This window comes from Melozone crissalis, unplaced genomic scaffold, assembly GCF_028551555.1.
Source record: "Melozone crissalis strain CALT ecotype California unplaced genomic scaffold, PUWL_Pcris_2 ptg000006l_1, whole genome shotgun sequence".
NCBI lineage: Eukaryota > Metazoa > Chordata > Aves > Passeriformes > Passerellidae > Melozone > Melozone crissalis.
Genome location: NW_026535784.1, coordinates 56,875,829 through 56,896,272, shown reverse-complemented (window position 1 = coordinate 56,896,272; position 20,444 = coordinate 56,875,829). Strand labels below are relative to the sequence as shown.

Genomic DNA, 20,444 nt, shown 5'->3' with positions numbered 1-20,444 from the left:
TGAGCCTATAATAAAGTCTTTAGTAGGATTTTTAAACCGAAGTTTTGATTTATCTGTTTTCCTCACTTTTTTTTTTAATTAGAATGAATGCCTTAGGAGAATTTGCCTCTGACTTGTCATGTTCACTGGCTTGAGAAACCAAAATACTTGTTTATTTTCCTGCTGTAGTAGATATTTGAATGTTACAAGCTGTCCATTTCTGTTAGTTCATGTGAGTCATTAAATCTGTTTACTGCCATTACTAAATGGCTAACACAAAGCAACAGATTAATCACAAATTTGACCTACTGTAGATTCCCCACAATGACAAATTGCATGTGAACTCTTTTTTTTTTCTATAAGCAGACACAAACACATCACTTCATGAAGCAGAAATACGGAAAAATGAGAAACTACCAGAAAATGTGGACCTTGGTTTGGCATCAAGCCTGTTAGTACAGAAGCAGAATAAAGCTTGGAAATTTTGCATGATAGAGACAGGCAATGTTTTGAGGTAGATCTACAACAGCTTAAATATATGTCCAAGCTTTAGCTTTCACTGTGTCCTACCTGATAATTCAATGAGCCCTTGTCATCCAGGGCGTTGTGTCAGGCAGAGGGAATAGGAAACACAGAGTTAACAGGTGGTGTTTAGTTCTGGCTGGCTTGAAAGGTCACCCAGAAAGTGACTCATGCTAAAAGGGTAGCAGCAGCAGAACTGCCTTGTAAAATACCCACAGTTTGAGCCTTAGCAGGCTGGAGTTGCACAAACTCAAAAGGTGTTTCTCAAGCAGCTCTTTCACCAACCCTGGCTTTCCTGCTGCACAAACTGCAAGGGCGGTCAGTGTTTTACATACCTGCATGGGTTTGAACTTCTGAAACATGAAATGGTACTCATGACTCTTTCTGCTCTTTTCAATTTCATCTCCTCATCCAAAACAAAGAGTGGATTCATTTCTGTTTCTTTGAAGTGTTTCTTTGAAGGAGAGTGTTATATCTTGATAAAGACCTACAGACTCTGTAGTTTTCCTGCTCCAGTATCCTCAGTTGAGCCATGTGCATTTTCTAGCATGGGAACCTCATTAAACCTCCAGTATAGCAGTAGATGAGCTCTGAAGTAAAAAACAATACATGTTTACTAGTCTTGTTTTCCCAGCTGTCCTCTCTTTGCTGCTGGCTCTGGATAGCTGTTCTTGTGTACCCCACTCTGGAGAGCTCGGAGGAGAATTACCAGTGAACTTGTGCTTCTTCCCCTCTGTCTTTGTCAGGTAGCTCCCACAGCTGACTGAATAATAAACTTCACTCTACAGAGTGTATTAAACAAACAAGGAACGACACTTGATAGCAGTAAAAAGTGCTGACTTGCAGCTGGTTTTAAGTTTAATGGTAGCAAACATCCCTGAAGTTGTCTTTAAGGGCACTGACACCAGATCAAATGTAGCCAAGTTCATTGTTCCTGGAGTGGCATCTTTTGTCACAGCCTTACTTCATTCTGCTTGTCTTCCATCTCCAGTTTCAGAGCACCACTGCCTTTTCTGCTCCAGCTTTGGAGAAGGTGCTGGTCCTGCTGCTCCCAGTGTGTGCCTGTTACTAAACTTGTACTAACTAAACTTCTGTAGGGAGGTGAGACATTTCTTTCAGCCCTATCTCTGCTGAGTGCCTCATAGGTTCTTGTTTTTGCCATTTCATTTCTTTCACCGATAAACACATTCTCTGACCTTGTTCCAACTCATTCTTTTTCCCTGAACCTTCACTCCACGAACAGCTGTGATTTCAGTTTTCACTCCTGCTTTCTCTTTTTATGATCTTCCTGTGAAAACTATTTCATCACACGCATTCTTCCCTTTTATTCCTTCCTCTCACCCTCATCATCTTTTTTTGACCTCCTCAGAAGAAAATAATGCTGTACATGCACCCCCCAAAATCTCACACCTTCTTGTTGGATGCTACTCAGCCTCTCACAAAAATTCTAAATCCTTTACTTCAGCCCTAGGTCTAATCCAGGCAACTGATGCTCTTACTTGGGGTTATCAGGGATGTACCTCTCTTTCTGCATGGGAGTGGAAGCTGAGAGGAGAATAGTTTCCCTTCATCTGGAAAAAAAGCCTCTCAAAATTGTTGGCAAGCTGAACACTTTACAATAGCTGTACTAAAAAAAAAAATACATATATATATATAATTTTATATAATTATAATTAACAATACATTATTATTATTATTATTATTATTATTATTATTATTATTATTATTATTATTATTATTATTTGGACTGAGTGCGACATGATTTTTTTTTTCTTGTATGATTAAAATTGCATCTTTAAAAAAGTCACAAATATATTTCAAACAAAAGCAGGGGTCCCAGGAAGGCAGCCCTCTGGAGCAGCACAGGGCACTGGCACGCACACACATCGTTCTTGGCAGCTTTTTCCAACACTCTCTGCAGTCTCCTGGGATGAAGGCTGCAAACCCCCTGGCAATTTATTGTAGTGCTTCATTACCTTGGCTGTGGTGAAGCCTTTCTTGTTGTATAACCTGGATCTCGCTTGCTGCAGTTTAAACAACATCATTGTGCTGCTTGTCCCTGAGAGAGGTGGGGAACAGTTGTTTCCTTTCCGTCATAAAAATCCTTTTGAGGCTCTGACAACATCTCGCCTTCCTCTCTGTCAGCTCATCAATTGCAGTTCTTTTGAAAAACTTTTCAAATCAACACCAACATAATTTTGTAATGAATGTGGTTGCACACAATAGGGAAAAAATCTGTATTTTTTTCTAGCTTTGACTTTGATTGTCAAAGCCATGTCCTGAGCCTGAGCTTGAAACATCTCTCACTGTTTTCCCGTTTGCGTCATTACTTCTGAAATCACCCATGGTGACTCCATCACCTCCTTCCATTTAAAACCTACCTCAGTCAGAACTGCAAAGGGAGGGATCTTTGGTGCAGTTGATCTTTTTACATCTTCGTCTTACCGTGGGACAGTGAAATGCTGCAGTTCTCTCATCATATTTTATGCTGACATTTCTTTTGCTTGAATTTGGAACATGAAACAATTGACAATTAGTTGAATGCCATTAGCATGTACACAGCGCTATACCCAATAAACTTTCAAATCCAAATCTGCAAAGCCTGCCACCTTGCTTTGCTGCACAAATGTTTACATGTTCAAAACAGATATTGTAAGAGCTCTAATCGTATAATGCAGTAAGTTTTTTAAAGACAAATCTTCATCTGATTTTCAGTAGCATTCCATTATTCTGTGGATTTCTGTCAATAATCAGGTTCCCTCTGTAGTACATATTAAATCTGAAATTAATGGAGTCATAATACAGTGTGCTAAATTAGTATTGAGATGTGCAAAGTGACAAGATCTGTCATGTTTTTAAATTACTTGGCGTTGTTAGGATTTCTTTTAGAATATTGTTTTTGAAGCCAACTTTAGGAACACTGAACTTCAGATTTTAAAGTCTTTAAGGCATGAAAGTGTTCCAAGCTTTTGGTGATGAACAAACATAATGAAATTCTCTAATATGAATCCCAGTTTGACTGAGGCTTTCAAAGCTGGAAATTGAAAACAAAAGGGAGTTTTCTGGCCTATGGTAAAATGTCTTGGTGGAAACTATGTATTTTTTATTCAAAACAGATTTTGGAAATCTGTTTTGTTTTCTGAGAGATTCATAAATATCTCAGGTTTTGTAAATGGACTGATTATTTTGGCACAAACGTGCTTCAAATATTTGCCAATAAGAATATTGATGGGTTTGATTATATAATTAAAGAAACCAATCACTAACAACAGTTTAATGTAGCTGAAAGGTAAGACATAATGAATTAACATTGAACTAACAAACTCAAGAAAATCTGTTGGTTAGACTTCTAAATGTAAAATTACACATGCCTAAGAACTGTATCTTAATGCTTTCACCTGTTCAGAGTGCTTGTCTGATGATGTGCTGAACATGCCTCTCCTAAGATAGGTTGGTTTTTTTCTAATTCAGTTTATTTCTTTATGCCTCTATCCTGAAAAATACTAGACCCTCAATGGCTTCACATTTAAATTATGTATAATCAGGTTTGTCTGTAGAAGTTTAAGAAAAACTAACATGATTGTTACCTTTTCCCACAAGCAGCTTTTGTTTACTGGCAGCCTTTAACATTTAAAGAGAATTGGGTTTGCTAATGCATTTTGCATATTTTCCCTAAGTCTCTGAGTATGTGCATCATCCATTCCCAGCACACTGAAATGTGCACATGTGCTTGAGTTGTTCAGGAATCATTTTAGCCTTATGTGCATAGGACCTGGTTCTGCAGTCCTTGAAGAGGTGACAAACTGCACCAGTTGAAATACTCTTGCTTAAAGGAATTCAGAATCATGTGGTACTAAGTGGTAAGTTGTGCTGTGGTGCATTTGAATTAAGATATCCTGGTTTTCATTGCAGGCATCTGTTCCACAAGTCCTGTGTGGACCCCTGGCTGCTGGACCATCGCACCTGCCCAATGTGCAAAATGAATATTCTAAAAGCTCTGGGGATTCCGGTAAGCACTGTGCAGAGCAGCCCATCAGGGCACAGGGGAAACACCAGCCACCTGAGTCCTTTGTCTGTCTGTCCCCATCTTCCTCTTTTTGCCATATTATTGAACAATTGATTGATTTACTAAGGGAAGTACAGTTGGAAATGTCTGACCCTACCTCTGTCCTGCACCCCACTGGTATTAGCAAGGCAGAGCATGCGCATGGGCATTGGTTGGGTGTTGGATTTGTGTGTCTGTGCCTGCCTGCTTGGTGAAGCAGAAATTGGTCACTGGTGTTTTGGTGGATCTATAGAATCTTTCACAGAGCTTTCAGGACTGGCTTTATTTTTTTTAATCATGCCCTCAGTTCAAATCTGAAAGTAGAACGTCTGCAAATAAAGTTTTGTCTGCTATACTCATCAAGGACAGCTAATTGCTCATTCTGGGGAAGCAAGTCCTTTTTCTGTCAGATTTCTCTTAAAGTCCATCTGAAGTAAGGTCTGTACTCCTAATTCCAGTTAAGGGCCATTTCTCCCAGCTACTAAGCATGTGGTGGAGCACATGACATCCGAGAAATTGTTAAGCTCTTTGTTATTTGGAGCATTCAGATGTGGTTAGAGGCTGCCAGAGTGATTGATCTTTGTCAGTTGTGTGTTTGCATTCAGATGGTGTGTGTCCTGTCTGCCATACACTTCCCCAACTGGAGCTATCACAGAGCTCAGGGAAAGAGTGAGTCACTCTCCCCGCTGTGCAAGGCTCCTGAAGTTCAATACTGAAACACCTCCAGGTGCTGTAAATAGCCCCCCAAGTTCCAGTCAGTGATGCACCAGCTCACATTTGAAAGAGCTCTATAAAATAAAATAGTTCACTGAATGTGTTGGGGAGCTGCTGTAGCCATTCTCAGAGAAACCAGTTCCATGGAGATAGGAAGCAGGTAGCAGGCAGATATGTTAATAAACCTAATATAATCCAAACTGAAAACATGCAAGTGGGAAAAAAGAAGGAGGGCATTGTAGCTAGGGTAATGCATCCAGAATGGCTGCTTTTTCTGCTAAATGTGTATATTGTCTTTCATATGTTTAGTGGTGATACAGCTGTTAAATCAGGGTCTAAGATGAAAAGCCCAGATGAAGGCTAGCTCTGCCATTCACCATCTCCACTGGTAGCTTAAATACAGAAATGAAAGCTTAAATACACAAATGAAGGCTTAAATACACAAATGAAGGCTAGCTCTGCCATTCAGCATCTCTGCTGATGGCCTAAATACATCTCTGACTTGGGCTTAAATACAGAAATATTTCCTTAGGTTCTATCTCAGATAGATAATTTTACTGAGCATACCATTAAAGATGCTGCTGTAACTTACATGAACAACTGGTTCAGATTAAGATTTCCAAATCAGCTTTGGTGTCGGTGTGTCTTGACACTAAAAACAAAGCATTTGGATGTTAATGTTCCACTAGCAAAGTTTTTTTGGGGGGGATTTTATTCTGTGAAATTTCCTGCACAGATTTCATGCTGTCCGCCCCCTTCTCCCTGCCCAGCACAGCTGAGGACAGCCTAGGGTGGCTGTCATTCCTAAGGAATGCTTTCTGGAGCTCCCATGAGCCAAAAAAGCCACCAGCACACATGAACTGGTGTTTTCAGAGGCTCATCACTTAGCCAGGTGTCTACAGGCTGCTGTCCATTGGGAAAAGATGTTGCCCTCAAAGAACCTGTAAAGTTCTAGGGCTTCTCAGTGAAAGGTGGCAGACGTTTCTGTAGAGTGGATAAAGCAAAATGTCATTCCCCAACCACGTTCTTGAGTCCTGCTGAGCCCTCTTAGCTGAAATTTCCACACACAAAAGAAGAAAAAAGCCTTAGGCAGGCATCAGCCTCTGGTGGGAGACTTGGGTACAAATTTGCCAAAGCCCTTTTGCAGGCTTTTACAATGGGATGAATGAGGAAATCTTGCCCCAGACAGGCTGTGGGGTTTTTTCCTGCCAGCTGCATGTTTGTCCTGTGGTTGTTATTAAAGACCTGGCTTGCATGTCTGTGGATATATTGTGCTTCATTTAGCAGGAAGACTTTGGGTTTTCCAGGAAAGGATCGATTAAACCCCAAATATCTAAATGTTTCAATTCAATTCACAGCTAAACTCGGCATTTGCTTTGTAATAGAGACTTCAAATATGATGTGCCCCAAGCTCAGATTCCCCAGGCAGCTGTGGGGAACCGATGTGGGAATCTATAAAAATTTGTGTCTGTATATAAACTGCTGGTGTCAACCAAAACTCCTGCACTCATTTTCACAGTGGCTGAGCACCCCAACACCTCCACTTCCGCAGCTCCAGGAGATTATTAACCATCTACCAGCAAATGGTTGGCCTTTATCTGATCAGAATTTAATATAAATCGTTTTATAGCATGCTGCTTAGTTTTGGGCATTTTTTCAATTAAAATGATTCAGGAGTAAAGAGAAAATAATATTGCTTAATTATCTCAAGCAATATTATTTTTGTATCTTTAATGTTTGGTTTAACTTTCAGTTATAATCCCCTCTTTAAAAGGTTTAAAAGTTTGTGATAAAACCCCATTCTAGGAATAAATGGAATCAGAGCAAAGGACAGACAACTGGTCCCCTGAAAAATTGAAATCATGTTTTCCTGTAGGAGAAAGGAAAATAGGCCTTTTGTTTTTAATATACACTGCCATCAAAGGTAAATTAAATTAAAAATGAAATTCTGAAAACGTTGTTTTATAATAGCTAAGAGAGAGGGAAAGAGTAATGGATCTAAGGGATAGTTTTGGGTCCTACATATAAGTGATTGTACTTCACTTGCAAAAGTACAGATTCACTGAGTTTCATTAACACCTGGTATAGCTGAATGTCCCTTTTTTATCCCAAATCTGAGGTATTCTTGCTGCCTGTGGATAACACTGGAGCCAGACAACAGCAATTCTAGTTTCCATTCCAAACTTCAGTTTGTGGATACAAGACTGCTTAAATCGCCTGTCTTTTTCATTAGGAACACACGTCTTGCTGTGTCCCTCTGTCACTGGTGTTGTTTCACATAGCAAGAAAGACTGTGAATCAAAAAATGCTCTTCAGCTTCCCATTCTTGTCTGCTTGTTTCTTTTCTCATAATTGTGTTTTGTAGGCAATACAGTATTAGCAAAGATGATGTTTTGGTGTTTAGAAACTTGTCTTACAAGCAGTTTTAGCTTCTAGTTTTGCACCACACACATAGATGCATCCACAGGGCATTCTTATTGAATTCTTATTCCTGTAAGCTCAGACACTGGCTCTGTAAAATGTATATTAAAAATAATAATAATCATTACAAAAGATAATTGTTCCCCCTCAGCTCCTGTTTCTGTTTACATTTGTGATTGAGCAGATCATACCAAAAAGTGAGTTACTTTTTCAATGTGCACATTCCCAAACCCTTTTAAAAGTATACATAAGAATGTTTAGCAATTGTAGGTGACACAGTTTAATACTCAATATTTCCATGGCATACTTTGAGTCTGTCTCCCAACAGACTGTAGTACGTTTTAAGCACATGGAGACAAACCCTGTGTGCTTATTCATTGCACGTTGTCATTTTTCAAAGCCAAAAAGTCTGAAGAGGAGGTAATAAGTGAATGGAATATTTTCCTCACGTAGGAGCTGGATTTTCTCCTTTTCTCCCCGTTAGCCCAATGCAGACTGCATGGATGACATACCCCCAGACCTGGAGGCGTCCATCGGGGGCCCTCCGACGAACCAGATCACGGGGGCCAGCGACACCACAGTGAACGAGAGCTCCGTGGCCCTGGACCCCCCTGCCCGGAGCGTGGGAGCGCTGCAGGTCATCCAGGATGGGCCCTCCTTCCCCCAGCCTGCCGAGGGCACCTTCACTGCCACCAGTAAGTGACACATTCTGGCAGCATTTGCACCGAAATGCATGTCTAGGAACCCCCGCCACACACCCGTCTCTAGTGAGCAGCCTTTGAGGGCTTTCCATTTGCCTGAGGGTAAGTCAACTTAATTATGGTGTATTCTGCTGTACTGATGGTCAGAGTTCCTGTACTTGAAAGCCTGAGGGCAGTTAAGCAACACCGATGATCTGTACAAAACCAAATCATTACATGTTTTCAGTGCCTTTAGTTTTCACTGTGTAAGGTGTGTCAGCGGTACCATTGGAACAGGTAATTCTCAAAATGCTTGCCTCTCTGTTCCTAAAAATTATGTTCTCTCTTGAAAATCTGCTTCTGACAGTTTAAAAGAAATGTTGTCAGCTATTTTGAATGAGGACTGTGCTAGTCTAAAATTCTCATTTTTAGGCAAAACAGCAGATCTAGTAGAAAATACCTATCTGTTTGATACCGGTTGGTGTATCAAACACCAATAGTGTCTTGTCACCAATAGTGACAAGACTGTTATAGAAAATCATCAGATATACTTGAAGGGAGGTAGAAGAATGTGATAAAATGCAGTTTTGTGTAAGTTCTGGAAAAAATATGCATTTTCAATGGTTTCTAGGTACTGCTATGGGCCTGGGCATGAAAAAGAAGGTAAGTAATAATATTATGTGTAAAAGGTAGGAGACAGAAGATGGTACTAGACTTGAAATGATTTTACATTACTCTTCTTACTCTGTGGAGAGACTTGATAATCCCATTTTCTCTCATGTTGTCATGCCAGTGTCATGGAAGTGAAAATAACTTCTAGAAAGACTGAACTTGTGACCTTAGATACTGGCGACCCAGATTTTTACATTCTGTTTTTCGGATTTGGTCTAAGTTCTGGATTCAGCAAGGAGTGAGCAGCAAGGTTTTAATCCCAGCCATCTTCCATGCTGCCATCTGGGGGCATTCAGATTTCTTAAGTCTCCCTGAGTGCTGGCAAGAGCTGTTCAGAACAAGATGGGATTCTGTTCCTTCCAATAATTGTTTTGAAATGCATTTAAGGCTGGTTCTCAGAGCCAGCAGAATACTGTGAGGCTACAGAAATGCCTGATTTTGCCTTGGTGCCCTTTGTTTTCCACCTTACCCTCCATTTGCCCCCTTAGCTTTGACAATATTGGACAATAGACAATCCTTAGGGCTGGCAGCAGAGCCCACGGACAAGGACCTTGCACCAAGAGCAGGCAAACCACAGAGCATCAGGAGAGCATCATCACCTGGAGAGACTGGCCAGGCCAGGGAAGGGCTGTGAAAAGAGGCTTTTCACAGGTAGAACTGAGCATTGTAGGCAACCTGAACTGTTAAGGCAGTGAGAGGGGAACGTCCAGGACCTTATGTATAATTGTGGTATGAATCCAAATGCTAACTAAATCAGAGGGTAGCTGTAGGCTAAATAACTGGGTGATAGCTGTCAGAGTGGATGGACTTTATAGGCATTATGTCTGTTTATTGTATTTCTCATATTCAGAATGCTCAGCTACACAGCACAGGGCTTGCTGAGCATGCCCTTGCTGTGAACTGGCCTGCCTCACAGTTTGTAAGTGATGGCACTGACTGCTGCCAGGAATCTTTGCTGAAGTTGTGGGTTCTGCCCTCTCTGTACAGCACTTCTGATGCCAGCCTGCTCCAAGGCTGAATCTGCACTCCAAGGTTTTCCCCTTGTTATTGAATCTGTGCAGACGCCAAGACTCCAGTGCAGCCTTGACCTGGCCTCCTGCACCCAGCACCACCAGTCCTTGCACCATCCCTTGCTCCTCACAAAAGTTCAGTGGTCCAGGAGGTAAAGGACTTGCCATCTTCTTTCCTCCCGCTTCTGCAACACTTCCCACTTCGTTGTTGCTGCATCCTTTTTTGTCTGTTGATTAATCACTCTGGTATTGTTGTCTTGGTTTGGGTTTAATTTCCCTTCCTGTGTTTCCAGTGATGGTTCAGAACCAGAAGACATCCCACAGTGTGTCTGGAGGGAGGGTATTCCCAGAATACTGCTCACATTGGGTAGAATTCTGTCTCCATGGTGGCAAAGCTCCTGCCTGCTTCAGTGGGGCCAGATTTATAATGTCTGGAGCTCAGCCAGTGCTTTTCTTTTTACTTCTGTGGGTATGCTCAGCAGACATCCTGCCTTCTCTCTCTCCCTTTGGCTCCCCATGCTCCTGATACCTGTGGGACCCTCAGAAATGTGGTGTACTGTGAACATCTGGACAGGAGTCATAATAAAAAGAGGGGGGAGAGTAGATGGGGGAAATAGTGTGAAATACATAAGAGTTCATCCCAGCTGAGTTTACTGCTCTGACTTTTTCAGCTCTCCAGAGCATGTGACAGATGACAACCTAAGGACCTTTTTCTACAATCATGCATCATGGCAATCTGTGGTGCCCAATTTTTAGTAGTGAGTTATGCAAAATGCTGACATTTTTGGAAATCTCAGTGCATGTGGAATTTCCTGCTCTACATGTGATATGAGTGTGAGCTGGGCTTGACTAAGATCTGAACTGAAGGAGCTCTGAGCTGCACCAGCTTCAGAGGGTGGATCTAAGATTTGAGGAGATCATGGCAATATTCTTTGGGTCAGGCTTAGCTGGGATTGAATGATATGGTTAAAAAGGTAGTTTTCTGGGAAAGTAGCATCTAGGTATTCTAAAGGTATGGTGACACTGGCAGGTGAAAAGTAGTTATTAGATTTTATTCTTTTATGGCATCCATGGTCATTTATCTCCCTGAAGCACTTACTAATTTCTGCAGTAAATAATGTGCACTGTCTTTGCCAGTAGAGTTTATCTCTTCATAAATACTTCCCATTTTTCAATTTATACAAGCTTTTATGTTCCATCCATCAGGATATCTCATCCCACCACATAGGGCCTCAGAAATCCCACTGGCACTATCTCTGTAGCTGGAGGGAGATCCCTAAATAATTCTAATGCACACATGAGCAGGATTTTTAGTGTGAAAAACCACAAACTTTCCTCCAAGGTGTCATACCACCTGCAAAGTGCACAGAGTTTGGCACAGTGTACAGCAGTGTGGGCAGTCTAGACAATATCAGTGGTTCCTTTTCTGCCTCTCATTTTATTCTTTCCATAAAACCCTGCCAACCTACAGCTCATCATGACTGTTAGGACCCTTTCAAATCTGTCTGATAGCTCTTCATTACATCTATTAATATAACTTTTAGGCAATTATTTTCATCTGTGTGTGTCTAAAATATCTTTGTGAAGAATAGTCAGCCTCTGGAAGTGGATGAAAGTGCATGATGAGAACCTGATCCACTGTTGTCTTGTAAGCACTTGACTGTTCCTCCTTGCTGTGAATAGTGGGGTTTTTATAGGTGGAATGTAAAGGGGGAGGAAAAGGTGGAAAATTCCCTAGGTACTAGTTAATGCAGTAGATTATTAGCACTTGCATTAGCAGGTTGTGATGCTGTCCCAAAGAGAGGATCCTGATGGGACCTAGTTAAAGGCTGAGCTGATGGGGTCCCACGTGCCTGGCATGTGACACGAGTCCTGGTGGCTCTGCTGAAATCCTGTGGGGATATTGCACTGAGTAATTGTCATGGACCAAAACTTCCAATGAGCTGAGTTCCTGGATTGCTTTGGGACCAACACTGATGCCAACATGGTGGTTTCAAAGAGCCACCATGAAGCACACCTGGCACTAAAAATGTGCTCTGGATTATCACATACACCACAAGACTCCTGCCAGGCTCTGAAGGGACAGGGAAGTTTTCCTGTTATAAAACTGCTCCTTCTTTTCATATGTCGAGGAGTGAAATACAAAGTGTTTCTCTACAGAAAATTGCAAAAAGGGATGTATGAAACTGCTGTGAAGCAAGGAGGAAATTTAAATTCTAATTTATTTTTAATACAGAGTGTACAGAGTAAGGATGAAGACATCAGATCAATAAGGTCCCTTTTCCCCACGGAGCTCTGATAGGGCTCAGTCAGAGGGCATGGTAAAAACAGCACAGTGCACACTAGCATCAGAGTTGCATTAATGAGCATCCACCCAAACTGGCTTTTCATTGTGACTGCCTTCTGCAAGTGCCAATGCATTTGACTGTTCTTTTCATTGTAACTCATGGTAACATATCTGAGGCACTCAGGGAGTAGGCAAGAACATAGGCTCTGCTGGGTGGCAATAATTAAGCCATGAATTAATATACACAATGTATAAAACAACTTTCCTGGAGATCTCTGTGAATGTTTGCTCTATTTTCCCTCTTGAGATAGCATAGTGCTATAAATCAATGAAAAAAATGCTCCTAAAGGACAAGTGCACAGCAAATGTATAGAACAAGGGTGCCACTGGCAGAGTCAGAATATGAAAAGCACTTAGCTAAAATAGCTTTAATTTAAATTTATTAAATTGTGGCATCTCAGTGGGGGGAGAAAAATCACACAAAGGGGGTTTAAAATCTGCCAGTTCCTTGCCCAGTAATTAAATACACAGTGTTCTTATAAAAGTGTGTTCGGCTGCTGAGGTTTCTTTGGGAGACAGCCACCACTCATGGTGTGTCAGGTATGCATGAGAAACCTGACTTCAGATTTTGCCCCCAGGTGCTCAGGATATTGAATTCAGCTAAGGTGTTGCTGAACTTCATTGCTTCCCTGTAATTGCATTTTGAAAAGGCACCAGCAAACTGTCTTTCTGCACATGAATACCTGTCAATCTGAAAGACCAAAATAGCCTTAAAGAAGGGAATTTTAGAAGAATGACCCTCTACCAACCTGCTGTAAATGTATATTCCACAGGGCAGAAACAATTGCATGTGTTTGCAGTAGTTGCCTTTGTCTCTCTTTTATTCCTGAATTAATCCTTCAGTTCTTGGTGGATTTTGACTGACAGATACAAGACCCCTTGTTAAAACTTAAAATGTATATATGTACTATAAAGTGGTACTCAGCTTCTAAAAGCCCTTTTTCCAGACTAGATAAAAAATATACCAATATTTTAATCTTGGAGTTTTTGTTATTTTATTTTATTATTTTATCTTGTGTTTTCTAAAGGCTCCTGGAGTCCAACTTGTTCTGGAACTGCCTGGGAACCTCTTGGCCATGGCCACTTTTCAATGAGAGGAGTGAAAAGTGAAGGAACTTGAATAAAAAAGGAATGGCCAGAGGGGTTAAAACTGAACTTAATGCCACAGAGTTTTGACTCTAACTTTACAGTAGTGTAACAAAGGGAAATAATAACAAGCAGTGCAAAGGCATTTAGGTTTTTTGAAGTTACATGGTTGGTTAGAGCGGTTTTGTTACTTTTCTTTTTCTAGGGAGGTATCATTATATGGGGTAAAAACTTTTCTTCTGCCTCCCCAAGCAGTGTTAATGCTCAGAACACAAAAAAAGGAGGAACAGGACTATATAATAACTTAAAAATTGAAACAAAGGTTTTTCATGCAGAGAAACAGTGATTTTAAGTTACTCTGTTCCAATTTGAGTTTCACATGTAGAATGTTAGGGAGGTCTTGGTGCTAGTGGTGGTGGCCAACTGACCTAATGAACATATTTTCTAGTGAAATTCCAGCTGAAATTTGTTGAAACTTCAATTGACCTTTCCCATCCACTGCTCTAAGAAGATATTCAGAAAATGGATGTCTTGGGTTTGGCCTTTGTTGTGCTCCCATGAGCATTTCAGCAAGCATCCCTGATAAAAGCTGGGCTTTGGAGGGGATTTTCCCATGCCAGAAGCTGTTCAGTTGGAATTACACTGTGACTGGAGGCTGATTTGTAGGGAAATGCTAAATGCCCCTAGATTTATATACCCCAAAACTGTTTCTGTGGGTGTCCCTGCAGGATTCCATACCAGCCAGCTATTTTCATAAATTTTTTTCAGACAATATTTGAGTGTAGCAGGCCAGGCCTGGCACTTCAGATTTATTTTTAATGGGAAAAAAAAATGTTGAGCTATTGCATGATTGTCAGACGAATGTTCCAGTTAAAAGGAGATTGGCACCAACAAATTTAAATTTTCCAAAATTAACATACAGGATAAACAGCTGACCTCTTCCTTTCTGAGAGCTTTTCTGGATTGTTGTTCTGTACTTATGTGTTCTCTGCATTAATGTACTCAGACAAGCTTGTTAGAATTTTATTTGGTGCACTAGCCCTACCACAAGACACAAGCAACATTTTGGACATCTCTGTTCCAAACAAACCTGCTGGTCTTATTTTAATCCTCGTCTCATGTGCTCGTGATGGGGTTTATATGTGCTCATTTTTCTTTCCTGTGGAATGCTTTTGATTAGATAAAAAATATTGCTTAATCCTCTAAGTAAACAGTGAAAGCAACCTAAAGAAGATGCAGAGGACATTAAAAAGGTTTACTTTTCCAAAAGGAAAGGTTTTACTGTAATCTCAAAGTTTAGGGGTTTTTTATTATTTCTAAACTAATGAAAAGAGAATGTGTTGCAGGGTTTGATGGGCTTGTGATGGGGTTTTAAGGAAAGGAGAGTTAGCAGCTGAACTCATCTGTCACTGCCAGGGGGCCCTAAATTTTAAGTGTGTTTTCCATTAGGATCAAAACTTTCCACTGTTTTCCATTAGGATTAAAACTTCCTTCTGTAAGGATTCTGTGAGAGTGGATGTTAAAGAAAGGTTCCTTGCAGAATTTTTAATTAGGAGCTTCAAAAGAGGAAGAGTATGGGTACTGTAGAAGCCCATAGGGAGGAGATTTAAATCGTAGAATGCTCTGAAAGCACCTACAATCTATTTTTAAAAACTACTGCAATTCTCATAAAATTGAGAGGCGACACTTCAGCTTGTCATGTTGTTTTCCTTCCTTGCTAACAGACATCTAAACAGCAGAAATTGTTCAAGAGGCTGGATGCCCTGCTGTGAAGGAAGCAGAGTGATTCTTGTCTGTCAGTGAAACAAGAGACGAGAGTGCTGAGGGACTGAGGTGTGGGGTCAAAGATGGAACAAAACACCTTGCAGTGAATAAAATCTCATGGGTGGTATCTCTGTCTGTGGCATGGGGGTGGAACTGGGTGATCTTTAGGGTTCCTGCCAACCCAAGTGTCTTTGTGATTCCCTGAAGACCAGATGTGCAGATAACCTGTGAAGGACCTGGGATGTGGGGATGAGCTGATCCAAGAGCATAGAGTGAAAGAGGCAGTGTCATGGCTCCACTGGCTGTTCTGGCAATCCTTGTGACCAATTTTTGACTGAGTTTCCAGTGGGAAAAAGGAAAGTCCACTCATGTAAAAAGAAAATGATGTTGCAGCATGTGGGCCACAGAAGGAGTTTCCTTGCTGGTCCCAGGAACATGATGAGCATGACCTGGTAAGAGTAAGAACAAAGAGGAAATTAAACTGAAAGCAAAAGTATTCTAATTTCTTGTGTCATACCAGGCAGAGGCATGTTTGCTGTATCACAGAGAGGATTGGCAGTTGATCAAAAGTTCCCAAAATGTCAACTAGTCTCTCACAGAGAGGAGACTGATTTCCAAAGTGTTGGCTACTAAAATAATGTTAATATGTGCTGTGCATTTCATAGTCTGAGTGTTCTGATTTGTGGGTAAAATCCCAAAGACTTAGTATATGCTCATTAAAGGTAGATATACATATATATACAATGGGAAAAAATAAGTTTTACTTTTCTAGCCAGATGGGCCCAACTACTTCCATACAATAACATCTGGTATGTGTTCTGCCCCTTTTTTTGCTCAGTCTTTTGCAAATGTGTTTGCTGTCTGCTCTCTGTGTTATTTCCCCTTATTTGGACAATTTTTTCTTACTTTCTTTTGGAGAAAGCATTTGAGTGCTGGTACTTTCTGCAGTCTCTCTGAAAATGAGTTTATTGTTCTTGCCAAAGCCCAAAAGGTCTTCTCAGGTAACTGGTGTTAAAGTTATTGCATAAGTACAACATGCTCCAAATTTAGGTTTCAGAAAATTAGTTATATTACAAATAAATTTTCAATTTGCCATTTATAGGCATTTTTAAACATGTATTTTATTTAATGTTATGTTAGTGCAGTTATGGCCCATTCTAAAGTGTTACAATTCTCAAGATGATACGGTAGGAATTTAAAACTTATAAAATGATCCAAGGAGAACTGTGAGATGATTAACTTGAGAGTAATTTTAACAATCAGTAGTAATTTTAAAAGAAGGGATCTCAGTGATAAATTTAATTGGTATTGTTGTGAAATAGTTGCCATTTGAGGTAATAATTTCATAAGATGCTCTTCCTCTTAGACTAGAAACAGCCAAGGGATGAAATGGCAAGGCCACAGTAGGAGGTAACAATAAACTCTGTAATGGTAAAGTGCTTTATTAGACAGACAGAGAAAAATAAAGGACTCTAGGTATGTCTCTCTCATAAATCAAATGTGATTAATTGTATCCTGGTTGTTCTTATACTGGAAACAAAATCTGAATAGTGCTGCTTGCATTGGCATTCCTCTGTGGCTTCAAGCTGAGCAGAATGTGTTTTGATTGTTTTGATTAAGATCCCATATCAATGCCTCCAGTACTCTGGATATATTTTCTGATCAGGTCCTCAAAGCTCTAGGAGATGGCCACATTCCCGGTTTCTTATGAAGCAAAATCCTTCTAGGCACATCTGAATGTTTTCTCCAGAAGTGAGCCCTAGACTGAAACAAGGTTCATGGTATTCCATGGGTTTTAGATACTTGTCTAGATCTGGGAGCATAACTAACACCAGGGGTTTCATGGCTTTGTTTAAATCTGTCTTCATAAACTGAAGAGCTGTGAAATAAGGTATATTTCACTACAAAGAGGATGTGAAATGAGTAGTGGTACTTCTCTGCTTACTGCCAGTGGGTGTAATAGCAGAGAGCTACCCAAAAGTCAGGAGAAGGAAAGAAGTGCCACCATCAGCTTGTTTCTCACCCCTGGGTGGGTCATTGCCCATCTCTGGTGCCCATGCCTGCATGCTTGGCAGAGCAATGGGTTTGTGAATGCACTTTTCACTCACTGTTCAGTGCTTAGCTCCCTCCCAAGCCTCCTGAAGCAGTATGAAATTCTTAGAAACCCATTGTCTGACCTCTTCCTTTTGGAATATTTATTAGTGTACAACAGCTACAGACTTACACCAATGGTCATGAATAGCAGCAGCAGTAGGTAACTATGACTAGTGTGCAATCTTGCTGTGTTCAACACACCAGAGTAATTAGCTATTTTCATCTTGGTCTGATTGCACTAATATTCAAATATAAGCATCACTTGATGCACTTTTCAAGAAGCAAGAGCTGTGCCACCCTTGTGTAGGCCCCTTCCAAATCTACATGGTGATATTCCTCCCATGCTGCTGTGATTGATCTAAAATAACATTGGCTAGAGAAGGAGTTTGGTGCATTTCACCTCTCAAACAAATGTGTGTCAGGAAATACAAGTGAGTGGAAAAAGTCTGTCTGGAGAGGCAGCGTGCTGTGGTGTATTGTGTTTCTCTGACATGAGAGGAATGTGGCAGGGAGGTCTACAGTTCCCTGCTGCAGGCACTGACACTCTGGCTGGAAAGCAGCTTGAGATGTGCCTTTAGCTTCATTAAGCAAAATGCTTTCTGCCCCTGGCAAGAAGTGCTGTAAAGAAGTATTATGGTGTGTGTGGTTAGGCAGGGTTGCCAATTTCAAGCAGCTAAAATCACAAGTCAGGTATTCCAGCATAAAATCGGTCTAGAAAATAGAGATTTAATTTTTAAAACACTTCGTTTCCTTTTTGCCTCTTAAGCTTCATTTATTTTTAAGTGAAAGCTGAGATCCTCACTGAAAGTTGAGATCCTCATCTGATTTCAGGGCTTTAAGAAAAACAGCAAATTACAAAAACCTTGCAGAAGAGTCACAAAGGTTGTTAACAGCGAGCCAGGCATCTCCTGCAGAAGCTGTGTGATTGAATAAGCTTTGTCATTGCAAATGGGATCTGAAAGGCAGGGATGCAAAATGCAGGCTAAGCTCCTGGCACTGGCAGTGTAGCTGAGGTTTGCTTACCTTTAACAAATAGCAGTAACTGTGCTGGCTTGTGTCACTGAGCAGCCAGCCAAAAATCCCAACAAACAAAGCAGCAGGGTCTGGCAAGGCTGTGTTGTGTGGGGCAGCTTGCAATACAGACCTTGCAGCAGGGTTACCTACAGCTGATCATGTGTGTGTGACTTCTGCAGCCTCCCAGAGCTTCAGAAAGGTTTTAAATTGTGTGCTGGGGTCCCAACAGGACTCCTGTGTGCACAGCCAGCAGGGGATGCTGAGGGATGCACTGATTCCTTGTGGAATGCACTGCAGCTTCCAAGGAAATGGCAGGTGAAAGGGAAGGTGGAAGGATGGTGATGTCCAAGGTGCTCTCCCCACTCTGCCAAAGCTGTATCTTTAGGATTGGTAGCAAACAAGGAAGGTGGAGTGCTTCTGTTTCCAGGCACTGTCACAGTGCTGGAAAATCAATGCCAGAGCATAGCCATAGGCATTTTTAGGATCACTCCTCGTTCCTGCCAACCTGCACTCCAGTTCCAAAGGAGACCACAAAAGCCCACAGTGCAAAGACTGAGATCCAAGAATATATAGGATTTGTATAGGATTTGTAAAGGAAAGCTCGAGTTTACTGGCTTGCAGAGAGTGAGCTGCTGTACCTCCATCGGGTATGAGGTGTGTGAGCTGCAAATCTGGCCCTGTTCTATTGCCTCTCTTGAACTCTTGATGGTGATTCTGGTGTTGGAGGTGTATGAGATGCTCTGATGTACTCCAGGACCCAGCAGCTCACCTGAAGGTTCAGCGTCATTTAAAACCACTAAATCTGAAGGATGTATCATTCAGCCTGTAAATACTTCCTCCACCTCTGGTGGAAGCATTTATAGTCAGAAGCAATGCCTTGAAATGTTTACTAATGTCATATGGAAGGGCAAAAAAAAAGAGATATAAACATGTTGTGTGCATTAATTATTTATCTTGCAATCAAGAAAGCACAAAAGCAATCCAGGGTGCAAACTGGGCAGAGTTGCAAAGGGGAACACTGGCTCTCAGTTTGAATAATGCACACCCCATTCAAGCTTTCTCTGCAGAACATGAGGTCTAATCCCAGCACATGTGGGGGGTTTAAAATCTAAAATTTTAAAATCATGCTGCTCTTGAGAGGTGATTAACTGTGCTCACTTAGCTTCAAGTGAATAATTAAACTGTGAGGAGTTATTATTTTCCTGGCTCCTTTGTCGTGTTTCTTACTTATTAATTCTTAGATATTCAATTTCTAGATTTTTTAGCATCAATCAGGCCCTGCTTCTAATGTCTAAAAAATAAAATATGTAAAGGAAAAACTGCCACAGATTTAAATACATTGTATTGTTACAGTATAAATACCATCTCTGTAATTAAACCACTTGAAAATATGAACCATCAAATTTTTGTCTCAGAGACTCAGCCACCTATGAGGGTTTTGTGCCTTTGAAAATCTCCCTAGTGTGCTTTGCTTCTCCTGATTGTTCTTGGAAGAAAATTAGCTTTTAGTAGTTTAAAATCTGTTGGCTTTATTTGCTGCTAAATATGCACATGGTAAGTGCTGTGGGATCAAAACAAAAACAAGCTGCTCTTCCAAGTATGTGATTTGCAGTTTGGCAGAAGTCAGCAGTACAACTCTTGGAGTATTTGGGGTCGTGGTGCATTAGGGTAGATCCCTTTGGCCTGCATCAAGAACCTGCAAGGTGTCTTCAAATCAGAGGAAAGAGAGAATTTAAAGAGACTAGAAAAGGATGAGAGAAGCCACTTGAGAAAGCAGGCAGCCTGGTCCAAAGTCCTGGATTTGTTTCATCCTTGTCCAATGCCAGTGTTCCTACATTAGAATAGTGCCCTCTTAAAAATGTCCTCTGGGATTCTATCACTTATTGAGGGTTTGGGCAGGTTTTTTCCTCTGGGAAATGTTTTCCTGATGATTCAGTAGCTCCACCAGGTGCCTGTGGCTTTGTCATTAGCTTGCTGTGTTTGTGGGGAGAGTAGGATGAGGCCAGGTTGAGAAGGTGAAAGGGGACGGGGGGGGGAAATTCTCACATGGGGGCAGGAAGTTCATGAAGGACCTGGATGAAAAGCCCTGAGAGGAT

General features: G+C 41.0%; 1 protein-coding gene across 1 annotated transcript in view; it reads left to right on the top strand.

Moving 5' to 3' along the window:
* The window catches only part of RNF150 (ring finger protein 150), a 71,440-nt gene that overhangs the window by 48,743 nt on the left and 2,253 nt on the right, over window positions 1-20,444 (top strand). Inside the window, exons 5-6 of the mRNA XM_054295485.1 lie at window positions 4,414-4,510; window positions 8,166-8,376. Coding sequence (XP_054151460.1) covers window positions 4,414-4,510; window positions 8,166-8,376 — 308 coding nt within the window. The remainder of the gene's footprint in view (window positions 1-4,413; window positions 4,511-8,165; window positions 8,377-20,444) is intronic.